This window comes from Macrotis lagotis, chromosome 3 (genome assembly GCF_037893015.1).
Source record: "Macrotis lagotis isolate mMagLag1 chromosome 3, bilby.v1.9.chrom.fasta, whole genome shotgun sequence".
NCBI lineage: Eukaryota > Metazoa > Chordata > Mammalia > Peramelemorphia > Peramelidae > Macrotis > Macrotis lagotis.
This window is the reverse complement of record NC_133660.1, coordinates 176,377,733-176,402,780: the sequence shown is the minus strand read 5'-3', so window position 1 is coordinate 176,402,780 and position 25,048 is coordinate 176,377,733. Positions and strand designations below refer to the sequence as shown.

Here is a 25,048-nt window from a genome sequence, read left to right as displayed (position 1 = left end):
CGTGGCTCCCCATCTCCTCCAGGATCAAATACAAAATCCTCTTTTTTGGCATTCAAAGTCCTTCAAAATCTACTTTTCTCTCCTTCCCTGACCCAATCTTCTACCATATCCCACCCCTCCACACATATATATACATACTCTTCCCTTCAGTTGACACTAGCTTAATTTTCCATAAATAAAATGCTTCATTTCTTGCCTCCAGCAGTTCCTCTGGCAATACCCCACTCTTGTAATGCTCTTACTCCCCATCTCTGCTTTTTGACTTTCCCAGTCCCTTTTAATTCTAGTTAAACACAACAGAAGCCTTCCTTCTGTTCATTATTTCCTGTTTATCTTGTATGTACCCTGTTTGCACATATTTGCTTATTCTGAGGTCCTTGAGGATAAAGTGTCTTTTGCCTTTCTTTGTATCTTGTGCTTGGCTTATAGGTAGATGTCTAATAAATGCTTGATAGACTGTGGTCATGTCAATTCCATTTGACCACTTGAAATCATTTCCATTTTAGAAAGGAATATTTGCTTCAAAAGATAAATGAAGAACAAGAATGTACATTTTTCCTGGTATCTTGGGGGTGTGCTTTCCCCCAAACCACCTCAGTAGAGTCAAACCCAGCTCAGTTTCTGCTTAGCATTTGTCCCACCAAATGTCCCTACTTCCAAAAGTAGCCTCACTGTAGAATGGAAGAGTCCTTGTCTTCACTGCTGCTGGCTGGATCCTAAAGATCTCTTCTTGTTTCTCGGGGCATTAGTGCTACCAGAGGCATACCTCTACTCTGGACTTCCAGTATTACAGGGCATGCTTCTGACCTTTCAAAATTCACAAGTCTGGAGCTGTACCCCCCTTCACCTAGAACAAAAATTACCAAATGTGAAAGCCAGGGACCAAGACCCATATTATAAGAGCCACAAGGACTTAATGTGGAGATGACCACTAGGCCTTGCCCCTTAGAATAGAGAGACTAGACTGAGGCTGAGTCAGTCTACCAGTCAGTGAACATTTCTTAAGACTTTTTATGTGAAGGACTGTGCTAAGCACTATGGATACAAATGTGGAAAGAAATAAAGGAACGTTGTCCTCAAGGAATTTACAATCTAATGAGGGAAGACAATACACAAAAGCTGAAAAACAAATGGGGGGATATATGACTGGGAATTGTGGAAAAGTCAGAGAAGTCCCAAAGTAGAAAAGCAAGGTGATTGAAAGGAGATGTTGAGAGATGAGTTTCCCTCCTAAATTTGGGGATTTGGGAGTTCATGTTCTAATCAGAGAGAAAAAGAGAGGGCAGTGAGGAGGTACAGGACTGAGGCTTAAGAAAAATATGAGATTTTTCCCAATAATGAGCTTCCTAGTATATAGTGGAAAAGTCAAAGAAGTCCCAAAGAGGACAGCCAGGTAAGAAATGAGAAAATCTGAACTGAGCTCACCTACAGTTCTGATATTTCAGCCAATAGAGAACAGATTCTCCTAGCCACATGGTTAGCAAATTGGACTCAGTTACTGAATGGATCTGTATTATCCATAGGTTCTCTAAAGCTCTTCCTTTCCATTTCATCATGACTTTCCTCTTTAGCTTCTCTGTATCAATTAAGGATACATATTTGCTATACAGTAAGATCCCTAGCGAATACACACACACACATGCATACACACATGCACACATACATCACAAGCACATCCTGATAAAGATTGTCTCCATATCTTTCCCATTCTCATGATTACTTAAGGAATTGCTGACAGAAGGGAATAATTTAGATCTAAAGTTGTCGTTGAATTTGTTGATTCCTATAAACTCTTAAATCTATGTATGAGAATGAATTTTTTAGATAAATGAAAAATCCCTGAGAGTGAATTGAACCAGATTTTTTTAATAAAACTCCACAATACTTCCCCTATATTCATCAGTTTACATAGAATGAAGAAATCTCTTAGAGATTGGAGAAATCTCTTAGGAGAAATTTCTTAAAGAAAGAGAAAGAATGTAATAATAGTTAGCAAAGTTGATATATATATGTTAAATTAATTTTAAAATATTATGTAGATTATTTTTCATAACTTTACTAGATATTAACTTAAGAATGTTTTACTCAATAAATTTGTATTATAGGTTCTACAGATACTACTAATGAAGATTATCAGAGCATTGCTGTATACTTTGAAGGAGAAAAGAAGCATCTTCAGGCTGGAAAATTCTTCTTCTTATGTGGTCAATATGCACGGGTTAGTATTTGCAAAGAAGAATGCCATCAGAATTCATAGGAATGACTAAAGGAAAAAATGTTTCCAAGGCAAAATTAAGTATCATTTTCACTGTTTCAGACTCAGAGTCAGAACTTCAATCTTCATTGATTAATTCCTTGTCATTAAGTTTTTCCTAATGTCTATCAGATCAGGCCCTTTTCTGTTCCACAGTTCTCTCCTCCTGCCTCAATGAATACAGCCTTTACACCAATTCCTTACTGCTCTCCCTACTGAATGCTTATCATTTTTAATAATCTTGCTGAAACACCACTTTCATGAATAAATAAGAGTATCTCTACAGATCTTAACTATGTATGAGGTATAGTGCTAAGTATTAAGGATACGCAAAGGAAAACTAGACAACTCATGCTCTCTAGAAGTTCATATTGTAATATGGAAAAATGATAGTAGGGGAGGTTTCAGGACAATTCAGTGACCCATGGGGAGAACATCAGCAAAGCAGATGCTAATATATTTTCTTCAATGCCATTTTCACTGATAATACCAAATCCATTTTTGATCCTGATCCATATGACAGTGACAAAGACTTTGGTGGCAAAGATTTTCTTCTATGGGTCCTAAGGAGCTGAGCTCCAGTTGCCATTTTACTTCACCACTAGGATTCACTCTAAAGAATGATGGGTTTCAGGGGCAGCTATGTGGCACAGTGGATAGAGTACCATCCCTGGAGTCAGGAGTACCTGAGTTCAAATTTGACCTCAGACACTTAATAATTACCTAGCTGTGTGGCCTTGGGCAAGTCACTTAACCCCATTTGCCTTGCAAAAACTTAAATAAAAAAAAGGATGATGGCTTTGTTTGCTGAACTGCAAGCAGGGCTGGTGATGTGGGGGTCCCTGCATTTTGCTGGGATTTTCAATGTTTAGGTCTGGACTGTCTGAATTTCAGGTGGCAGTTGAGTTGATTTGCCTGACATATAATCTTTCTCTAAGATAAGAATAATTAAGGACTGACTGTGTGCTGGGCTCTGTAACTAGGTGCAGTGAATCAGAGATAGAAATTAAATAGTCTCTACCATTAAAATGCTGTCATTCTCTTGTGGGAGAAATCATGTATACATGATAGAATACTTCAGGAAATGACAGAATTCCCAAAACAAATGTCAGGAATCTTTGAAAAAGTGTACTGGTGGCAAAGATAATGGAGTTAAATGTCCAAATTAAAAAAAAAGATCAGAATAAAATTGACAAAAACTGAAAGTGAACTGAACTTTGATTCCTAGAAAAGTTATTAGATATTTGGGTTATATGAGGAGAGACAAAGAGTCCAGAACTAGGTAGGAGAGAGTCCTACTGAATTTTGCTCTTACAGCTTTAAATAGGTTTTTAATTGATATCTTTTATTTTTATATCACCTAGATTTCTCCTTGTCCCTCTTGAAAAGTCATCTTTTTGTACAAAGAATTAATACCCCATTTTTAAGAAAGATATTGATAAACTAGAGATTGAAAAGCCTTGATCATACCATATAAAAATCAATTGAGGGAATTAGGAGTATTTACACTAGAGAAGAAGAGCTAGGAATGACATAATAGTCTCACGTATTTAAAAGGATTATCACATGGAAGAAATACCAAATTTGTTCTGCCTAGCCCCAGAGGGCAGAACTGGAAGTGAAGGGTGAACATTTGAAAAGAGGCAAAATCTAAGCTTGACAGAAGTAAAAACTTCTATCAATTAGAGTTATCCAGAAATAGAATGAACTACCTTAAGAGGTAGTAAAGACCCTACTGAAGATCTCCAGGCAATGACTAGATAATGACTTTTCAGTTGCATTAAAGTAGGAATTTTTATTCAGCTTCCTTGCCTGTGCTCCCATCTAATGTAGCTTCTTTAGTTTTGCTCAGGAAATCTCATTAATTCTTTTTTGTCTGAAAAATGAAGTCCTAAACTCAGGGAAATGTTTCAGAGAGATCAAGGAAGAAAGGTTTAGAAAAAAAAATTGGATTTAGTGACAAGGTCTTTGGAAAAGAAATGTTTCAGTAGTGTTCTGGGAACAAAAAATGAACTTCAAGAGTTCGGAGAATGGATGGTTGATGAAAAAATGTAACTAGAGTGGGGGGACGATACTCTTCATAGTATTTTGGAAGTGAAAGTTGGGGGGAGAACTTGATAGCTTGATGGTATAAGTCAAGGGAAGGGTTTTTTTTTTAAGGGTAAGGAAGATGAGTATGTTCATAGATTGAACAGAAGTATCTACTAGAGAGAAAGATTAAAGATGCTTGGGATGAGTTATGATTGATGGAGAATGGTCATGAAGAAAATGGGAGGGAATGAGATTGAGAATGTAGAAAAATAAGTTAACTTGGACGAGGATGAGAGGCACTTGTGCTTCTTCAGATGGAGGAAAGAGGAAAGGAGGATGTCTGGTGATTTGAATCTTAGTAAATCAAGAGGCAAGATCATTTATCATCTATTTAGAGTAAGGGATGAGAATTAACAATTTAAAGAATGGGAAAAGAGGCAGCTAGGTGGTGAAGTGGATACAGCACCAGCCCAGGAGGACCTGAGTTCAAATCCGGCCTCAGACAATTAATAATTTCCTAGCTGTGTGACATTGGTCAAGTCACTTAACCCCATTGCCTAAAATAAATAAATAATTTTGGTTTGGATTTTTTTTTTTGAAGAATGGGAAAAGAGTTTGGAAAAAGTTGAGTCTGATATTATATTTGCTGAACAGTGAACCCAGACCAAATAAAGAAACAGAAATCCATTAAGAAATTACCCCTTGGGCATAGTGGATAAAGCACTGGCCCTGGAGTCAGGAGTACCTGGGTTCAAATCCGGTCTCAGACACTTAATAATTACCTAGCTGTGTGGCCTTGGGCAAGCCACTTAACCCCATTTGCCTTGCAAAAACCTAGAAGAAAGAATTACCCCTAAAACAGCGACAAAGAGTCATCCAGAGATCCTCAGGTAATGGGAAAGAGGGACCATTAGTAGAATCAGCTCTAGCACAAAGAGGAAAGTAGCAACCTTCTAGCAAGACCAGAAATAGGTTAGAATTACTGAGTCTTGGGTTTACTGCATTGAGAACTCCCAGGAAAAGATCCCAGGGAGCATTGCAACCTTTGAGAGTCCCAGGGAGTGGTGGTGTATGCTGGCATATACCAGGGCTCAGACTATGGCAGCCCAGGCACTGGAAACTCTGAGGTACCTGAAGAGAACCTGAAGTCCACCAATATGGGGGCACCTCACATCCAGCTATGGACGTCAATCAACAATTGCCACCTAACAGCACAGCCAGAGCATTTTGATCAACTGTGCTTATTTGACACAGGGATTTTTTTCTCCTCGTTTTTATTTGATGGAATATGTCAGTTGGTGGAGCAGACAGAGAAAGAACCATTGAAATATTTTTTTAAATGCACTAAATAGAACTGAAGGGGACATATAAAATAACTAGACATTTTGAAAGTAATTGTGGAATTATTCATATATATATATATAGAGAGAGAGAGAGTCATGTATATATTTTTAAACAGCATGAAATGGAGATTCATGGTTTCATATACAATCTTTTTATATTTTGCTATACAAATGGAAATTCTTTGTGTGGGGGGCATGGCGTTTCAGTTCAGAATTTTTTAAAAAGAAAGAAAAAAATGCCTTGAAACTACGAGTCCTCAGTAATATTTTTTCAAATCATTGCTTCTCAGTTTGGAACTATGCTCCCAAAATTACTAAACTGTGCATACCTTTTGACAAAGCAATACTATTAATTGACCTATAACTCCTACAAGACAAAGAAAATAGAAAAAGACTCATACATGCTAAAATATAGTAGTACAACTCTTGTCATGGCAAAGAACAGAAAACTAAGAGGATTATCATTCATTGGAAAATGACTGACAAGTCATGGTGTATCAATTTAATGCAATAATGTTCCAAGTGTTAGAGATAACAAAAAAGTCTCATTTGATTCATGCAGAGTAAACAAAATTGGTAAAACAATTTTTTGACAAATTACACTGAAAAATTTAAGATTCTGAATAATGCAGTGACCTTTTTTCCAAGAGACTAAGCTTGCTGCTTACCTTCTGATGAGAAAATTAAGAAACAAATCAAGTACAGAATGAGACATACATATATGTGTTGGTATATAAATTTTATGTTTCTTTATTTTGATTTTTGTGAGGCAATGGAGTTAAGTGATTTGCCCAAAGTCTCACAACTACTAAGTATTAAGTGTTTGAGGCCAATTTGAATTCAGGTCTTCCTGACTTCAGGGCCAGTGTTCTATCCACTGTGCCACTAGATATATAGATTGATAAATTTCATTTTATTTTTTTCTTCCCAAAGGGGTAGGAGAATGAGGTGGAGAAAAGAAAATAATTGCTTAATAACTGAAAAAATAAATTTAAAAAATCATTGTTTTAAATAATATACCAAATATTACTAATGGTTTTAACTTGGCTAATATAGGAACAAAAAAATACCCTTGTTTTTGTATTTATTAATTTAGTTTATTAAGTTTTAGCTGAAATTTTCCACACAAAAATGTTTATGCCTTTAACTTTAAACAATAACAAGGGGCAGCTAGGTGATGTAGTGGATAAAGCACCAGCCTTGGAGTCAGGAGTACCTGGGTTCAAATCCGGTCTCAGACACTTAATAATTACCTAGCTGTGTGGCCTTGGGCAAGCCACTTAACCCCATTTGCCTTGCCAAAAAACCTAAAAAACAAACAAACAAACCAAAAAAAACAATAACAAAATTAATTAAACATATGTTTTTGCTATTGTTAATATATTAGCATTTAGTTATTGAGGTCACCCTTAGCAATCTCTTTTTCTTTCAGGCACTTAAACATTTCTTGAAATGCCCAAGCTCAGAAGATAATATGGCAATCGAAATGGCGATTGAAACGGTAAGAAACTCTTTTCAAACTAATGTTTTTTTAGGGGACGTGGGTTATAGTAGACCTGGAATTTCAATTGATATAGGAAAATCTCAGTGAGAAAACTTCTCTCCCAAAGTATATCAACAACTCCTCTGTCATTTACAGTCTTAGAGAATTGCCTAGGCACTGAGAATTCAAGTGACTTTCCTTGGGTCATGCAAGCAGTTTGTATGAAAAGTGGAACTTTTTCATCTAGGTCTTCTGAATTCTGCCACTAGCTTTCTATTCACTTCCCCACTTAAAGCCTTATTTAAGTTAGTAAAGAAGAACAAATTTTTTCACACAAGGTATAGAGTTTATGAGGATTCTCCAAATATGTCTAGCTCTGGCCTAGCAGGACATTTTAAAGACATAATCTATTATGCATATTGATATTTGGTGTATCCTTTTTATCCATTTCCGGGGGTGGGGGGAGCATTTTTTTTACACCTCACAATGTATTCAATCAATGATTTTGAGTGACTGCCACTCATATAGTATAGACTGGATACTGAATATGAAAGGAAAGGTCATAGGTGTTGTCCTCAAGGATATGAGGTTGTATGGTATGGGGAAGTGGAAAAAGGCATTGGTATGGCAGTCACAAGAGCTGAGTGCTCTAACATGAAGTTTATTATAACTCCATGTGTGGTCATAAACAAGACATTTAGACCTTCCTGAGCACCATTTTCCTCAGCCAAAAATTAGAAAATTGGACTAGATGTTATCTAATGCCTTTTCAAATCTAATGTTTAATAACTTCTGGGAGTGTGTGGTTGATAGAGCCAATTATTTTATTTTGTTTTTTTGTTATTTGCAAGGCAATAGGGGTTAAGTGATTTGCCCAAGGTCACATAGGTAATTATTAAGTGTCTGAGGCTGAATATGAACTCATGTCTTCCTGATTCTAGGGTTAGTACTCTATCTACTTCACCAGTTAGCTGTCCTGAATCAATTATTTTAAGATTTTTTTCAAATATGTTGTGTCTGCTACTTATAAAAATGAAATCTGTAATAGTGAAGATATTTTCATATACTTTTCTGCATATTTTGTATCATAACATATTGCAGGAGATTCATATTTTTCTTTTATTTAATAGGTTGGGCATGCTAAGGATGAAGTTTTGACCAATCAGCTAATAGACCATCTCCTGGGTGAGAGTGATGGTATGCCTAAGGTATTATAATGATTTATTTCACTTAACTTTTTAAAAATCTTGTTTATGAGATTTTATTTCATTCTGTTCTCTGTATTTTGGCTTTTGAAAAAATTTTTGATCATTTGTCTTTGAAAATACACTGTAGGGGTGGCTAGGTGGCACAGTTGATAAAGCACTGGCCCTGGAGTCAGGAGTACCTGGGTTCAAATCTGGTCTCAGACACTTAATAATTACCTACCTGTGTGGCCTTGGGCAAGCCACTTAACCCCATTTGCCTTGCCAAAATCTAAAAAAAAAAAAAAATACACTGTAATTTATGAAGCACATTGAAATCTTCTAGATAATACTGAGAAGGTTCAAAGGGTAGTTCTACTAAAAATAATCTTTGGGAATAGATCAGAAATTATGCTGAAAGCATAAGTATATATATTATTTTTATTTCAAAAGTTACTAGAAAAAAGACAGAATGCTGTCTGGCAAGGATATATTCTGTTCCTTCATTGAGAATCCATAAATAAATATTCCAGGAAAAACATGACAAGTATGAAAATACATTATTAAGGAAAAGTACTGGGTTATTAAATTCAGCATTCATTTATTAAATATCTCCTATATAGAAGATACCAGATACTATACCAAGTGCCAGGTGTTGTGCCAACAACAATCTGATTGCCAGAAGTCTACATTCTTTTGAGGGTACATAATACATTCCCAAGTGTTTTTTTAAAAAATGCAACTATTGGGGCAGCTAGGTGGTGCAGTGGATAAAGCACCGGCCCTGGAGTCAAGAGTACCTGGGTTCAAATCTGGTCTCAGAAACTTAATAATTACCTAGCTGTGTGGCCTTGGGCAAGCCACTCAACCCCATTTGCCTTGCAAAAAAAAAAATCTAAAAAAAAATGCAACTATTTTCATAAAAAGAAATTCCATTACTTAGAGGATATCGGAAGGCTTCTTGTAGGTGATAGCACCGAGTTGTAGATTTAGGGAGGAAGAAATGAGGAGGATGAGCATTCCAGACATGGAGATAACTTGTGCGAGGACCAAAGACAAGAAATGGAATATTGTATGAAGAAACAATCCATGAATGAGCAAAGGGGAATAATGTGGAAAAAAAACCCGAAAGGTAACTGGATGATAAATAAATTTGAATGTTATGCTAAAGAGTTTATATTTTATCATAGATTTTAAGGAAGCCTTTGAAGATTTTTGTTTAAAGGGTGACCTAGTCAGATCCATGTTTTGGTAATATCAGTCTGGCTGACCTGCATGATGGATTGGAGAAGGGAAATACTAGGGTTTCAAAGACTTGTTAGATGACTAGTTCACTTTGCATGAGTTCACATAAGTCTACCCATATTTTTCTGAAACTATTTTACTCATCATTTCTTATATAGCATAATAATATTCCATCACAATCATCACAACTTCTTTATCCATTCCCTTTGTTTATCCATATCCATTGTTAGGGAATTTCCAATTCTTAGCACCACAAAAAAGAGCTGCTATAAATATTTTTGTACAAATAAGTCTTTTTTCGTTTTCTTGGATCTCTTTGGAATACTAACCTAGTAGTGATGTTGGTGGATCAAAGAATATGCACAGTTTTATAGCTCTTTGGGTAAAGTTCCAAATTGCCCTCCAGAATGATTGGACTAATTCACAACTCCACCAGCTTTGCATTAGTGTCCTAACTTTTCTACATCTCTTCTAGCATTTGTCATTTTCCTTTTCTGTCATATTAGCCAGTATGAAGGATGTGAAATGATATCTAAATTGTTTTCATTTGTATCTCTCTTATCAGTAGTGATTTGGAACATTTTATCATGTGACTATTGATAGCTTTGATTTCTTCTTCTGAAAACTGCCTGTTTATATCCTTAGACCATTTATCAACTGGAGCATGGTTCTTATTTTTTATAAATTTGACTCATTTTCCCATATGTTTGAGAAATAAGGCTTTTATCAGAGAAACATAATAATTTTTCCCAGTTTCCTGTTTTGTAATTTTAGCTGCATTTTCTATTTGCAAAAGTTTTTAATTTTATGGAATCAAAATTATCCATTTTACTTCCATTAATCCCTTTAATCTCCTGTTTGGTCTTAAACTCTTACCTTACCCATAGGTCTGACAGATACATCTTTCCTTCTTCCTCTAACTTACTTAATATATCACCCTTTATGTCTAAATATTTTCTCCATCTGTACTTTATCTTGCTATATTGGTTTTTGCCTAGTTTCTGCCAAAATGCTTCCCAGTTTTCCCAGCAATTTTTGTCAGATGTTGAGTTCTTAGTCCAAAAACTTGGATCTTTGGGGTTTAGCATTCATTAGATTACTAGGATCTTATTATATAGTTAAAATAAAAACTTCAAGGTATATGACTCTAAAGATTCAGTTTCATATGTAATCTTCCTTTTATAATCTACTTTGTATTTGGAACCACTTATTTCTATGTATAATATCAAAGTAGAGTAAGACAATTGATGGAAATTTCATCCAACTATAGAAAAACAGATTTATACTTCTTCTATTACCTATATTTTGTCAGCAATGATGAAATTATACTCTGAAGGTAAAAAATCTGTTTGGTGTTTGTGGGAATTCTCAGTGAAAATATTTATCTTCGTTAAAAGAAAAATCTAAATAAAAGAGGTAGTTGTGAAAGTAATTTAACAATGCTGCACTTAATGTTGAAATAAATCAGACCTTCCAATCAAAACTTTGATGAACTGACACTTTTACAGAAGGAAAGAAAGTGACATGCCCACTTGGATAAACCGTTAACAAAGGAATGAAATCAAATAGGCAGCATTATATTGCCAGAGCTGCAGATTGCAATCAGGGAAAGGAAAGAAAGAATGAAGCTTGTGTTGTAGCAACTGAAGCGCTTCTTATCTATTAAAAAATACATTCATAGCCAAATAATCAGCAAAAAATTAACACTAAATTATTCCAAGAAGAAAATATGGGAAAATTAAAGTTGAAGTACTATGATGATTCAGCTAGATTAGCATTAAAGGTTCATATTGTTCTCTCAGTAGTCATTGAAGAACTTTGTAAGAATTCTTTATAGGCTAAAGTGAAAAAGCTCTGAAGAGGTTCTTTTTGTTATCCTGACTTTCTTTGACAATGAATAATCAGACAGAGTCAAATTATGACTGATCCATATACATCCAGGAATGCCCCTAGAATGATTCCACAAACTCATTTCTATTTCTTTTTAGTTTTCTTTTCATAAGTCTCTGTTCTAAAGGAATTCCTGATTTATAGATTTTTTTAGTTTAATAATATGAAAGCAATCTAAGAGTAAGCAGTTATCTAGAAATGAAAGAGAATGTTGCTAATAAATGGGTGAAATGTGAACAATAACTTTTATATGTGAAATATAATTTTCATATGATTAATGAATTTTAAACTGTTTGCAAAGATATCTAAAACTATATACTTCTGAAAGCTAAGATATATTTAGCTAGAGTATTGTTTCTAAAATAACTGACAAATAAACTGTAATCAATAAAACTCCACAGTTTGTCAGTGTTATCCCAGCTGAATTGCCACATTTTCATTTGATCTCCAAATAGTTTGCTAATTATCTGTAAAAATTTTTCTCTAATCATAGCTTCTATTATATTCTAATTAAGGATGCCAAATATCTGTTTCGTTTATATATGGCTCTGAAACAATACAGAGAAGCTGCTAGGACTGCTATTATAATTGCCAGAGAAGAACAATCTGCAGGTGAGTACCTCAGGATTCAGACCATTTTTGTCTGAAATGACATCATTTTATTTTTCTACCTCAATAAGAATTGTGTATTAAATTTTAAGAAGTATATTCAAAGTAGGCCTCTTTCCAGGCAAAAGACAATCTAGTTTCATGTTTTATTTAATAGTTTCTTTCTGCACAGTCATGTTATGTTTTCATGGTAAGAATGTGGAGCAGTAATGCAAATAATGCAAAACTCATTTTAGTTTGAATTTGAATCATTTATGTAGAATTTAAAGTCTGCTTAGATTTTTTGAAAAATTTGAAATTATGAATTTGAAATTCTTTATCCTTAATTTCCTTTGCATTATATTAATTTACAACTTTGATATTGTGATGGCTTTATAATTTTAATGTTATAGCTATACCAGTAAAGATAGCAACTTCTCAGCCTGTAAGATTCTTAACCCTAATTTTGCGTAAATCCACCAAAGGGAATTCCCTTAAAAAAAAGGCATCTTTCCTTGAATCATTGTTGTACCCATCTGTTTTCTTACCACATGGCCAATTCATCTCCTTTTCTCCTCCTCAGGTAATAACCATTTACTGTCCTTTGAGTTACTTTTATTTTTCAGTTCTAAACCAATGAACAAACATTTACTAAGCACCTACTATTTGCATGCTTACAGTGCTAGGTAAGGGCTAGGTATACAAAAGATCAAAATAAAACAGTCCTTGCCTTCAACAAACTTATATTCTGCTGAGCCAATACAGTGAGTATGTAGGAAAGTAAATATTTATAGTATATGTAAAGAAATACAAGATAATTTCAAGAGGGAAAGATCAATAACAAGGGGGATCAGAAAAGATGGCATCCAAGCTAGACTATGGAGGAAACAGAAATAAGGAGAGTCTATAGTCCAGAGGAGCAGGACTATTGATGCAACAACTTGAAACCAAGAGATAGCATGTTAAGGATTATGACAAAGAATAAGCCAGTTGGACTGGAATCAATGCTAGGGGCTTCATTTGACCTCAGCTCAACTTAAAGCATATATCTGGGTTTCAGTAATTCTAGAAAATTGGTACCCAAGGAAATGATAAAGTCACAATGCACGGCAAGTCATGTGGCAAACAGACAATGCAGCAAATATATACACTATGGCAACATTGATAAACAGGTTTGTCCCCTCATGTAAAAACCTCATGCCAGTCTGAGGGTGAGGGAGAGTTGTTGGGGAAGGAATGCCCTCAAAGTTGGGGTTCAGGTGGCAAGATTACACATACCCTCACAATGGGTTTAGGTGAGAACAGGTAACGTTACTGATGCCACAGGTGGCAGGGGGGAGCAATTCTAACTGGATCCAGATGGAGTGGAGAAATTCTTGGGATTTCTTACCCAGACCAGGCCTGGGTAAAGCTCAGGTAGGGGGAGTTTCTTACTGGGACCACAAATGGTGGGAGGATTTTATATTTAAAAAGGCAATAGAAGAATGACTCGGGGCAGCAAGAATTTATCCAGTCAAAAAACGGCAACATCACCTGCCTGATAGCAAGTTAACAGTGGAAGAGGAGACGATCTACTCTGCTCTTATGTTTCTATGAACCCATACAAGCATTAGCCCAAGTGATTCCATGTTGGAATCCTATCATTGTAATATGACATTAAACTGTAACCAACACAGCAAACAACTTCATCAAACAATATAAAGTTTATAATTATCACAGAGGGTGAAGAGGAATAATGTGAAATAAGATTAGAAAGGCAGGTGAGAGATCAATTTAGAAAACTTTAAATGCCAGACTGAGAAAATTGTTTTTTTCCTAGAGGCAATAGAAAACTGCTGAAGATTTGTCAAAGGTGGGAGGGAACATAGTCAAATCTGTGCTTTAAACTGTTTGCCAATAACCAAACCATGGGGGACTGGGGAAGGATTAGAGGAAGACCAACTAAGGAGCCCACTTCTAGCCCAAATGATCTCTAAAGTAAAGGGGTAGTGGAGTAACTCACAAGGGGTTTGACTTGAATTCAAGAGGTTAGTGAGCATCTAATCAGAAGATGAGAATATGAGTTGTATCTAACTTCCACTATAGCTAATTTGGGGGTAGTCTCCCCCCTTCAACACTCTCCCACCGCACCCTTCCCACATGTTATCTTTAGTGACTATAGGGAATGTGAAACACTTTGGATGGGAAACCTCTTCTTTGAAATCCCCAACAATGTAAAAGAGATAGTTCTTACAGATGGTTCTTAGAGCATTGATGAAAAGTGAAGCCTGTGACATGCAACTGGATGGGCAGCCTACAGATGTCAGAAATAGTAGACAGACAGCAATCTTGCCTTCTGGTCATAAGATTTAGACATGGGAGGGAATGTCAGGGTCATCTAGATAAACTCCCTTATTTTTCAGAAGAAAAAACTAGAATACAGAATGTTGAGGTGATTTTCCTGAAGTTACAAAAGTAATAAGGAGGATAGTTGAGCCCAAGTTTTAGAGCAGTTCTCTTTTTTTGTCTGCTTTACTTTGCTATGTTTTTGTTTTAGATTTTCCCTAGATAGATGAATAGAATATAAAATGTCTCTCCAAAGACAACAGGGTGACTTCAAAGGGAAAATTTTAAAATCCAAGCCTGGCCTTCCAGGAAGGCCAACCTTCATGGAATATTTCCCTAAGTGATTAATCCCCTTGCCCACCAACCCAACAAGAAGTATGCATTGGAGACTGAATATGTGAGATGAGTGCTTGCAACAATCATTGGAAAAAAGAGCTTCAATGAGGCTATATAGTTATATAAGCTGAGCATCACAAACTCTAGTCTGATGCCAAACAATCAAGCAAGCAAGCAAGCAAGCAAGTCCATTATTCTAGGGACAGTAACAGATATGGTAGCTCATACCTATAAACACTGCCCCCCAGATAGGCTGAGGCTGAGGCATCTCTGGAACTCAAAAGTGCTGAGCTTCAATGGACAAGGCTGATCTGAATGTCTAGTATTAAAGTCAATATTATGGGACAGCTAGGTGGCGCAATGGATAAAGCACTGGCCCTGGAGTCAGGAGTCCCTGGGTTCAAATCCGATCTCAGACACTTAATAATTACCTAGCTGTGTGGCCTTGGGCAAGCCACTTAACCCCATTTGCCTTGCAAAAACCTAAAAAATAAAATATTATTATTATTGTTGTTGTTGTTATTATTATTATTATTATTATTATTATTATTAGGAGGAGGAGGTCTTGGGAGCCCAAGTCCACCAGGTGGACTGAACCAGCCTATAACAGAAAGTGCATAGGTCAAAACTCCTTTGCTAAATACTACTGGGAATGAGTCCACGAGTGACCCCTGAACCTTCAGCCAGGGTAAGCTAGGGAGACAGTTTCCCCCAAAAAAAGCAGCAGCAGTGTGCAGGGTATTGAGACCCTAACCCAAAATAACTACTCATAGTCTTCTCAAAATGGCAGCAAAGAGTTAAAATTTATTTCAGTTTGCAAAAAGCATGGCAGTTCCTAATTCTCTATGAGAGAGAGAGAGAGAGAGAGAGAGGGAAAAGCCAAATTATAGAAGCTGAAGCAGGGTTAAAAAAAAAAACACAAAAACCACAACCCCTCCTCCTCTTTTCTGCTGACCCTTGGAACAATTGGTCAAACTTGATGGTCTGAAGAGAAGGGGAGTGTACCTAAGCTTTTTCAGGAGAGTCTGTCTTTGTTTACATCTTATATGGTTAGGGTGATATAATTTTTCTAGCCAGAGATTCGGGTTCTCACACTCACCTGATCCTTGAGAAAAAGAAACTGAGGCCCATGGCTTAGACTACTTTAGTACTATGTTTCTGAAAAGTCAGCACTTTTACCCCTCACAGCAGCTTATATTCTGTTAGAAGAAACGTGTATACTTCAGTATATTCAAAATATAAGTTTAGAGTGAGAGGAAGTTACTAGCATGTGGGAGAGAAAAAAGGGTCTCATATAGTGCTTGAGAAGGGAGCCTGGAGGCATGAGGGTAGAGGGGAGCCTGGGCAAAAGCACAAAGATAGGAGATGATATCATGTGAGGAACAGCTGGAAGACCAGTTTGACTGGATTGGGAAGAGAGAAACAGTGACTTCAGAACCGGCCCTGAGCATTCCAAGGGATCTTTCCTGTGGTCATGGAACAAAAAACTTCAAACTTTTCAGTTTGCCTTTCCTATAGAAATAAGGACTTAAGAATGAATTATACACCCCTTTCCTTGGAACCTGAGGGGAAAACACTTGGACATTTGTTTAATGAAGTCTACCCAGGTCAGAATTTTTCTAGGACTCGTATTTACTTCCAGGCCTCATATTTTAGGAGAGGGCAGCCAGGATAATGAAACCATCAGCATGTTTTAAAGGAACTGGGGATGTTTATTCTGTAGTTTGATATACAAGATCTATTTCCTTATAAGAGGATTTAGGCTTATTTTGCTTGTCTGCAAAGGGCAGAACCCAGAGCATTGGGTGGAAACTGCCGAGAGAGCAAGCCTTTCCATTTAGTTTTCTTTGTCCTTTTGTGAATTCAAATAAAATAAGCTCCAAGATGCAGAATTCCCTGTCCACAGGCCTCGTTCCCCAGTCTTCATTTTTTTGTTTTACTTCAGTGAGGACTGGTGAATGCTACTTTTCCTTTTTCTGAAGCTACCAAATCTCTTAAAGTACATCCTACTTTTGATGTACTTTTGGATGCTGCAAATTTAATAGAAATGCAAGTTAGATTATACTTCACCTATGATTGAAGATTCCTAAAAGTTCCACCTAAAGAGGAAAGGTATCCCCTTTTGGGGGGGGGGGGTAGGGGGGTTATGCAACTTTATTGAAGAAAAATAAATCAAATAGACAACAGGCCCAGCCTCCCCTGTTCGCACAATTTCTATGGTAGGTTTTTGCCTTGCTCTATTTCCCAACTTTTTGATCCTACAAACTTTTTTTCTGGGTTTCTAAGAATTAAATCATTTTAGCAGCATGGAAAATATTTTAATCATTCCTTTCAGAAATGTTTGTTAGTTTACATTTCACTGGCCTAGATTGCCCTCTTTTCTCTTCTCTATCTAGATCATATCTCTTCAAAGTTTATCCTAATTCCAAATCCCTCAGTCAAGCCTTTCCTTTGTACTCCAACCCAAAGGAATAGTTCTCTTGAATAAATTCATAATGCTTACTGTCTGTTCTACTCTTAACAATTGTATATAGAGTTCAAATTCTTTTCCACACATTTACTGTGTGAGCCTGGACAAGACAATTAAAATCTGTTTGCCTCAGTTTCCTTAATTGCAAAATGAGGAAATAGAAGCAACCACCTCCCAGAGTTGTTAAGGACCAAATAAATGCAATAATCTTTCTAAAGCACTCAAACACAGTAGTGTAGGTGCCACATAAATGATTCTTCCTTCCATATTTTACCTTCTCTTACAAATCGTTATATTCTAATATGTTTTTTATTTAATTTTGGGGGTACATAGCTTTTTTCTTCTAGAAGGTAAAGAACATAATGACTTTTTGTCACTTAAAACATTTAACATAATGAGCATATAAATAATTCATTTATTTGTAAAAGGAAAAAATAACTGCTCCCCTCAAATTTTTAGATTCCATTTTTTGTAAATTTGTCATCTTACATTCTGTACCTTTTTTTCAAGGAAACTATCGAAATGCACATGATGTTCTCTTCAGTATGTATGCAGAATTAAAAACTCAGAAAATCAAAATTCCTTCAGAGATGGCTACCAACCTTATGATTCTGCACAGCTATATTTTAGTGAAGGTAATGTATAAATAAATTGAATAGGATGCATATTTAAGATTATATTTTCCTACCATCACACTCATTTCTATCAATGATTAAAGATAATGTAGTGGAAAGTACATAGCCAAGTCAGAGTTACAATGACTAGGTTCTAGATTCACCAACTGGCTGTGTGATCTTAGACAAGTCAGTTAACATCCAAAACATTAGCTTCTTCATCCTTGGCATAGAATAATAAGATAATAAAAATCTCAGTTTAAAGGGACCTCAGAGGATGCCTACTTGTTGAATTAATATGGATTCAATCTAGTCCAATCCATACTTGCAAAAACCACTTCTATAACATGCTTAGCAGGTTATTCAAGTTCCATTTCAATTTTTCCATTGATAGCCTCTCATTCTTTTCCAAAGCAGCCCATTCTACTTTCAAAATAGCTCTACTTGTTAGGAAGTTTTTCCCTCAATCAAACCTAAATTTGCTTCTCTGAAACTTCACCCATTCTGATGCTCTAATGCCAAGCTGAACAAGTCTTCACTGTCTTCCAAATGACAACCTTCAGATCCCGGAGACAGCTGTCATGTCCTCAGAAGCTCTCTTCTTCATCCAGTCCTTTTACAGCTTTCTTACTGTTGACCTCCAATGAATCTACTCTATTTTGTCAATATTCTTTCTAAAATATGCCTAGAACTAAACATCACCTTCCATATGGGATCTGACCAGAGAGAGCTCCCTTTCACATTGCTGATTCATGTTAAGCTTGCAATCTAAAACAACTCATTATCTTTCCCATTCAACACTCCCTACTTCCTATCTTCCCTACACCATCCTTCAAAGTCCCTCAGGTCCACTCCCTAGGAGTCATCCTGGATTCCTCACTATCCAAGCTGTTGTCAAGGCTCATCAAGTTTACATCTCTGGAATAAACCCCTTGAATCCCCTTACCATGTCACCATTCTGATGCCACCCACATCACCTCATGTGCTAATGGGTCTGCCAGACTTGAGGCTGTCTTCTGATAGTCTACTCCAATTCATCATCCATTCAGCCCCTAATGTAATTTTCCTAAAGTGCAGGCCTTATCTTCTCATCCCCACTAGTCAATAAACTCCAGCAGTTTCCTATTGCCTCCAGAATCAAATACAAAAAAATTGACATTTAAAGCCCTTCCTATCCTAACTCTAAATACCTACCTAGCCCTCTTACAGCTCACAACCCAATACATGCTCTTCAATCCAGTGACACTAACCTCCTGGCTGTTCCATAAGCAAGACATTGCATCTCTAGGCATTCTCTTCATAGAATACTCTCCCTCTCCCTCCAGTATTTCAACTATTGACCTCCCAGTCTGCCTTTAAGGACCAATTAAAATCCCATCCCATATTTTATTATAGCTTTTCCCAACCCCTCTTCCTTCCAGTGCCTTCCCTCTCAAAATTACTTCCTGTTGTTAGGTAGCTTGATTTTTTACATAGTTGTTTGAATATGAAGGTTACATTTGTTCCTTGAAGGCAAAGACTGTCTTGTGCCCCCTTTTTTTTTTATTATTATTACCTAGAATGTAGAACATACTAAATGTTCATGTACTCATTGATTCTTCTTTCTTTGATCTCTAGTGGACAGATCTAATTGACAGTATTTCTGGGTCAAAGTGCATGCCCACTTTAATGTTGGACACATTTCCAAATTGTTCTTCAGAAAGGCTGGACTAGTTCCCAGCCCTGCTAAAAGTGCATTAGTGTTTATATCTATGTACATAACTATACATATATATGTATGTATATATGTATGTATGTATTTCCCCACAGTCCCTCTAGCATGTGTCAAGTTAGTTTTTTGTTTTCTTAGCCAATACCATGGGTGTTGAGAGGCACTTCAGTGTTTTTAATTTGCATTTCTCTACTAGTGATTTAGAGCATTTTTATATAACTATTAATAGCTTGGATTTCTTTCCCAACGAATTGATTATTTCTTTTGACATTAGTATAGGGAATAGCTACATTCTTTACATTTTATTAAGTTCCATCATATATAGATAGATAGATAAGATAGATGTCTGAGAAATGAAATTTTTATCAGAGAAACTAAAGGCAAGGATTTTTCCCCTTGCTTTTCTTCTAATTTTTGCCATGTTGGTTTATTTATGCAAAATTGTATTATGTAATCAAAGTTTTCCTCCTATGAATATCTCTCTCGTTTGTTCATGAATTTTCCCCCTATTCCTACATACTGGCAATTTGGATTTATTTTTAAATCAAATTCACTAATTAATTGCTCATCTTCTCATAAAGAAGGAAAGAAAGGGAGAGTTTGTAACTTAAAATTTACCAAAGGGAATGTTAAAAATTGTTTTTACATGTAATTGAGTAAAAATTTAATTCATTGATTTTTGTTTTTTCTTTAAATAGCTCCGGGGGGTGGCTAGGTGGCACAGTAGATAAGAATATTGGCCCTGGAGTCAAGAGTACCTGAGCTCAAATCCAGCCTCAGGTAATAATTACCTAGCTGTGTGGCGTTGGGCAAGCCACTTTAACCACATTTGCCTTGCAAAAAAAAAACCTAAAAAAAATTACAAAAAGAATAGAGCCTAGATGAGGCAGCTAGGTGGCGCAGTGAATAGTTAGAGCACCAGCCCTGGAGTCAGGAGTACCTGAGTTCAAATCAGACTTCAGACACTTAATAATTACCTAGCTGTGTGGCCTTGGGCAATCCACTTAACCCCATTGCCTTGCAAAAACCTAAAAAAGAAAAAATAGCTCCTGGTTTTATTTAAAAACTTTTTTTGACTTTCAATTTCTCTTTCAAAATCTCTGATTTTCAGTATTTTTGCTTTGCTATTTAATTGGGGAGGGGGTTCTAAAATTTCTTAGTTTTCCAACTTTTTTCATTTCACGTTCAATTCAGTTATCTACTCTTTGAGTTTAGACATAGAAATTTTCCTCTCAGTGCTATTGCATAGCACAGATTTTTTTGTAGTCTAATTGTTGTCATTATCTTTAATGCATTTATTGATTGCTTCTATGAGTCCTTTGACCCATATATTCCATAGGATTGTTAGTTTCCAATTAATTTTTAATCTTTGCTTCAAAGACTTTTTGAATGCAATTTTTATTATATTATTGTTGATAAGATTTATTTAATATTTCTGCTTCCAGAATTCATGTCTGCTTCTTCCTTCTGTTCGTCTGTATTACACTCCAGCTACAGTGCCACCCATTTTTGATGTCATTAATGTTCATCCAGCTGAAATAATCCAGCTGGATTTCCTCACAGATATAGAGTGTTTGATATAAAATATTGTCCCTTTTAGGAAATCTGTTCCTTTTAAGTATTCCAATAGAATCAAAAATCAATGAGTCATAGTAATGCCAGTAACATAAACTCTACCTTCTTGCAACGGATTTTTGTCTACAGTAATGTCCTGCCTAATAATCAGGGTCACAGTGAGGTTCATTTGAGAATGTTGTACATTAATTCATTCTGAAAATCTATACCAATGTAAAGTATTATTGTTACTATCATTCACATTCAAGAACTTTTTTTGAAAATTGTAGAATTCTAATTGTTATTTTTAGTAGAAACAAAAGAGTTTTAAAAAATTCACGTGCTTGCACATATGCATTCCTTTAGAGTAGTATGAATATGCATGTGTTTGGATGTTTACTGCAGAGTAAATTATCTAATTTCTTTCAGATTCATGTGAAAAGTGGAGATCATATGAAGGGAGCACGAATGCTTATTCGTGTGGCCAACAACATTAGCAGATTTCCATCACGTAAGTGTCATCTTTGGAGAGCTCATTTCCACTTATAAAAATAGTCTGTGAACCTAATCAATATGTACTTGACAGCTCCATCACAAGATCTCTTTTCAAGCATAAAGTTTTTTTGCTGTTTTACATAAAAGATGCTAGGACTTAACTTTCAGCTGCAGTTAAGAAAAGTTCATAAATCACTTGAACATGTTTGGTTTGGTGTTTTTAAAAATAGCGTAACAGATCAAGTGAAAAAGAAATACAGAAATTGAATATTTCTAAAAATAATTTTTCCCCTTTTTTAAAGATAAACATGCAATAGGAAGAAAAAAGGGAGGAAGGGAAGGAGAAGAGGAAGAAGTATGATTAAACCCAAGATAAAAGTAAAAGCCTTAAGAGTGTTTCCAGTGGGGAAGATAGCACCCAAAAGGGAGTTGACAGGGGGCTTGAGGAATGGAAGTGCAGGTATTCTGTGTTGTTCAGAAAAATTCAGGAAGTGGGCATGCAACATGTAGCCCTTCTACAAAAAAGAAACTACCACAGAGCTCACAAAGAGGGTTAGTGCACAGTAAGTGGGTCATAGTGGTAGAGGGCTGTTCCAGGAAGAGGAGCCCCAGGCTCTGGGGGAAGTGCTCTGGTAGGAGAGAGGGCCTGGTCTTGCTGTCCAGAGAAATTCGGGAACAGGGATAGAAGGAACAGGAAAAAGATGGCATGTTGTCATTAGCATTTCAGGGCTATTTTCTCATCTCTAGTCATGATGATGTGATCTGGAGGAGACATGTTATAATTAAAGAACTTTGACAAATGTCACCATGCCTTTTATAAAAATCCTTTAACTTCACTGTGACTTGTAGTCTATAAAATTGATTAGTTCTGATAGATGAAATAATTTTTGGAGCTAAATTATTCTGGCATGTTTTGATTTTTCTTAAATAACTTTTTTAATTAGATGATAATCTCAGGAAATGCTGATAGTCAAATAGAATGAAGAATGAAATTCCAAATAAAATCATAAGACTCCAAATGGTTTACATTTTGGTTTTGAAAAATAAGCTTCCAACAAAATATATTTGCTCTGGAGCTACTTGTGATCTCTTCGTTTGTGTATATAATTTGGCTTTTGCCATTCTTTTTTTAAAATTATAACTATAGCTAGTGAGTATACTTTTTGTAATTCATTATGTTTTCTCTAAGAATTATTCATTTCTTTTGATCATTTTCCATTATGGGAATGTTTCACTTTTATAAATGTGAACAAATTTGTTTAGATAGAATTAGTTAGTTTTTCCTTAGATTTAGTACACAGTATTTGTTCTGGGCTGTTTTTATGCTATTGTTAATGACATATTACTATTTTGCTGTGCTATTTGTATTACAGACATTGTACCTATCCTGACTTCTACTGTAATAGAGTGTCACAGAGCAGGTCTGAAAAACTCTGCTTTTAGTTTTGCTGCTATGTTGATGAGACCTGAGTATCGTAATAAAATAGATATCAAATATAAAAAAAAAATTGAAGCAATGGTGAGGTGAGTGAATTTCTCTGGTTTTATGTTGTTACATTTTTAAAAATATAGCAGGATCATAAATAGGTGAATGAATGACAGAAATGCTATTTTCTGGTTAATAAGCCATTCTGAGAACAAGAATGGTGCACACCAGTGAACATCAAGTGAGTGATTTTAGATACTCTCATAATTTATAAAGAAGCCCCCAAGGCACATGGGGAACGTTCTTATTAATAATAGTCCATATCTATCTATTGTCCTCAAAAACAAACTGAAATGTTATTTGTTTTGTATGAGGAAAAATAAACAAATATAATCCTCAACTATATAGTATATAGTATCTCTGATTTCAAAGCTGAGATTATAGGCTTATTGATGCCTTGATTTTGTTATTCTAATTTCAGAACAAGGACCTGTTCTTGTAAATGATGTATGATTTCTCCTCACAGGAGACCTGACACATCAGAAATAGAAGAGGCCTCAACACCTTGTCCATTTTGTGAATTCCCGCTCCCTGAGACTGAACTACTCTGCCCTGGATGCAAAAATAACATTCCATACTGTATTGCCACTGTAAGCTTTATTAAAAATATTTTTCTTTGTATTTATGAACTATTTGATTGTTTTTATGCTAACACTTTCTCCTTACCTTCTGAAATAATCCTTATTTCTAAATTTTCTGTAGCATTCCCTTTATCCTGTAGCACTATTCATTTAGTATATTAAGACTTAATAGAAATGCTTATAAGCACCATAAATTTCATCTTAAAGATAAAAACATTTTATGAATCAAGAATATAATTTTACACATTTCTGACTTTTGTACTTACCCAAAAAAGTCTGTCACTGAGCCATACAAGTCTCTAGCCTGTTTTTTAGTCCTTTTAATGCTATCTACTTATTCTTATAGATGGCAGTAATGTCAATATAAAGTCTTGTCTCTCATATTATAGTGAATAAACATAAATAAAAACATTTTTAAAATGCTAATTTCTCTAACTGTACTGGATTTAGGGTCGGCATATGTTAAAAGATGACTGGACTGCATGTCCACATTGTGACTTTCCTGCTTTATACTCAGAATTCAAAATGTAAGTGAAAATCATTTTGCTTAGATGTAATTTGCTTTTAAGTGAATCAATGACCAATCCTGGGGATATGAACTGTTATATAAAAGTGACTTATATTTACTTTCCCAGAGACCCCAAAAGTTGAAGCAGTCTGTCATGAATTTTGTTTTTGTCTTGTTTGGTTTTTTGGTGGGGCAATGGGGCTGACTTGCCAAGGTCACACAGCTAAAATCAAGTGTCTAAGTCAGAATTTGAATTCAGGTTCTCCAGACTCCATGACCAGTGCTCTGTTCATTGCACCAACAGAACATTTTTAAAAGAATTGTGCTCATAAAATACAATAAACATGATAATAATATTTCTATTTCTTTAACTTCCTTGATAAATAAGGAAGGAAAAACTGAAAGGATTCCAATAGATACATAAGCCATGAGTTATTTTCACACAAATATAAAGGAGCAAAAAATGTTTCATATTTAATTTCCTTTGATTTCTCTCCATTCAGCATGCTAACTACAGAAAACACATGTCCTATGTGTTCAGAAAGATTAACAAGTGATCAGCTTCAAAAAATCACAGATTTTGCACCATACCCCAGAGGAGAAGTGGAGCAATGACTATATCCAGGTAACAACTACAGTATTAGTTCTCCTTTCTAAGATTTTAGGGTCATAATTTAGAGCACAAACATCAAATATTTATAATATGGTTTATAATATAATTTTAATATAATGCATTTTTATGAGTCATCTATTTAAGATAGATGCTACATTTTTATATCATGAGCAGTGAATGGATCCATAATGGAATACATGAACAACTTCAGTGTTGGTAAAATCATAGTGGTCAATAAAATATTCTCTTAAAATTATTCAGGTAATATAACTGATATTTAACTATTTAAATGAACTCAAATTAGAAGATTTTGATAAAAATTTAGACTTATTGGGGC

At 35.4% G+C, this 25,048-nt stretch overlaps 1 protein-coding gene across 2 annotated transcripts in view; it reads left to right on the top strand.

Annotated features, from left to right (window-relative positions):
* WDR19 (WD repeat domain 19) overlaps positions 1 to 25,048 on the top strand; it is a 78,142-nt gene that overhangs the window by 49,225 nt on the left and 3,869 nt on the right. For both annotated transcript variants that reach the window (XM_074229617.1, XM_074229616.1), the window contains exons 27-36: positions 2,106 to 2,218; positions 7,061 to 7,129; positions 8,242 to 8,319; positions 11,946 to 12,042; positions 17,660 to 17,784; positions 21,458 to 21,539; positions 22,897 to 23,047; positions 23,476 to 23,599; positions 24,041 to 24,117; positions 24,602 to 24,723. In XM_074229617.1, coding sequence (XP_074085718.1) covers positions 2,106 to 2,218; positions 7,061 to 7,129; positions 8,242 to 8,319; positions 11,946 to 12,042; positions 17,660 to 17,784; positions 21,458 to 21,539; positions 22,897 to 23,047; positions 23,476 to 23,599; positions 24,041 to 24,117; positions 24,602 to 24,713 — 1,028 coding nt within the window. In that variant the 3' untranslated portion in view covers positions 24,714 to 24,723. The remainder of the gene's footprint in view (positions 1 to 2,105; positions 2,219 to 7,060; positions 7,130 to 8,241; positions 8,320 to 11,945; positions 12,043 to 17,659; positions 17,785 to 21,457; positions 21,540 to 22,896; positions 23,048 to 23,475; positions 23,600 to 24,040; positions 24,118 to 24,601; positions 24,724 to 25,048) is intronic.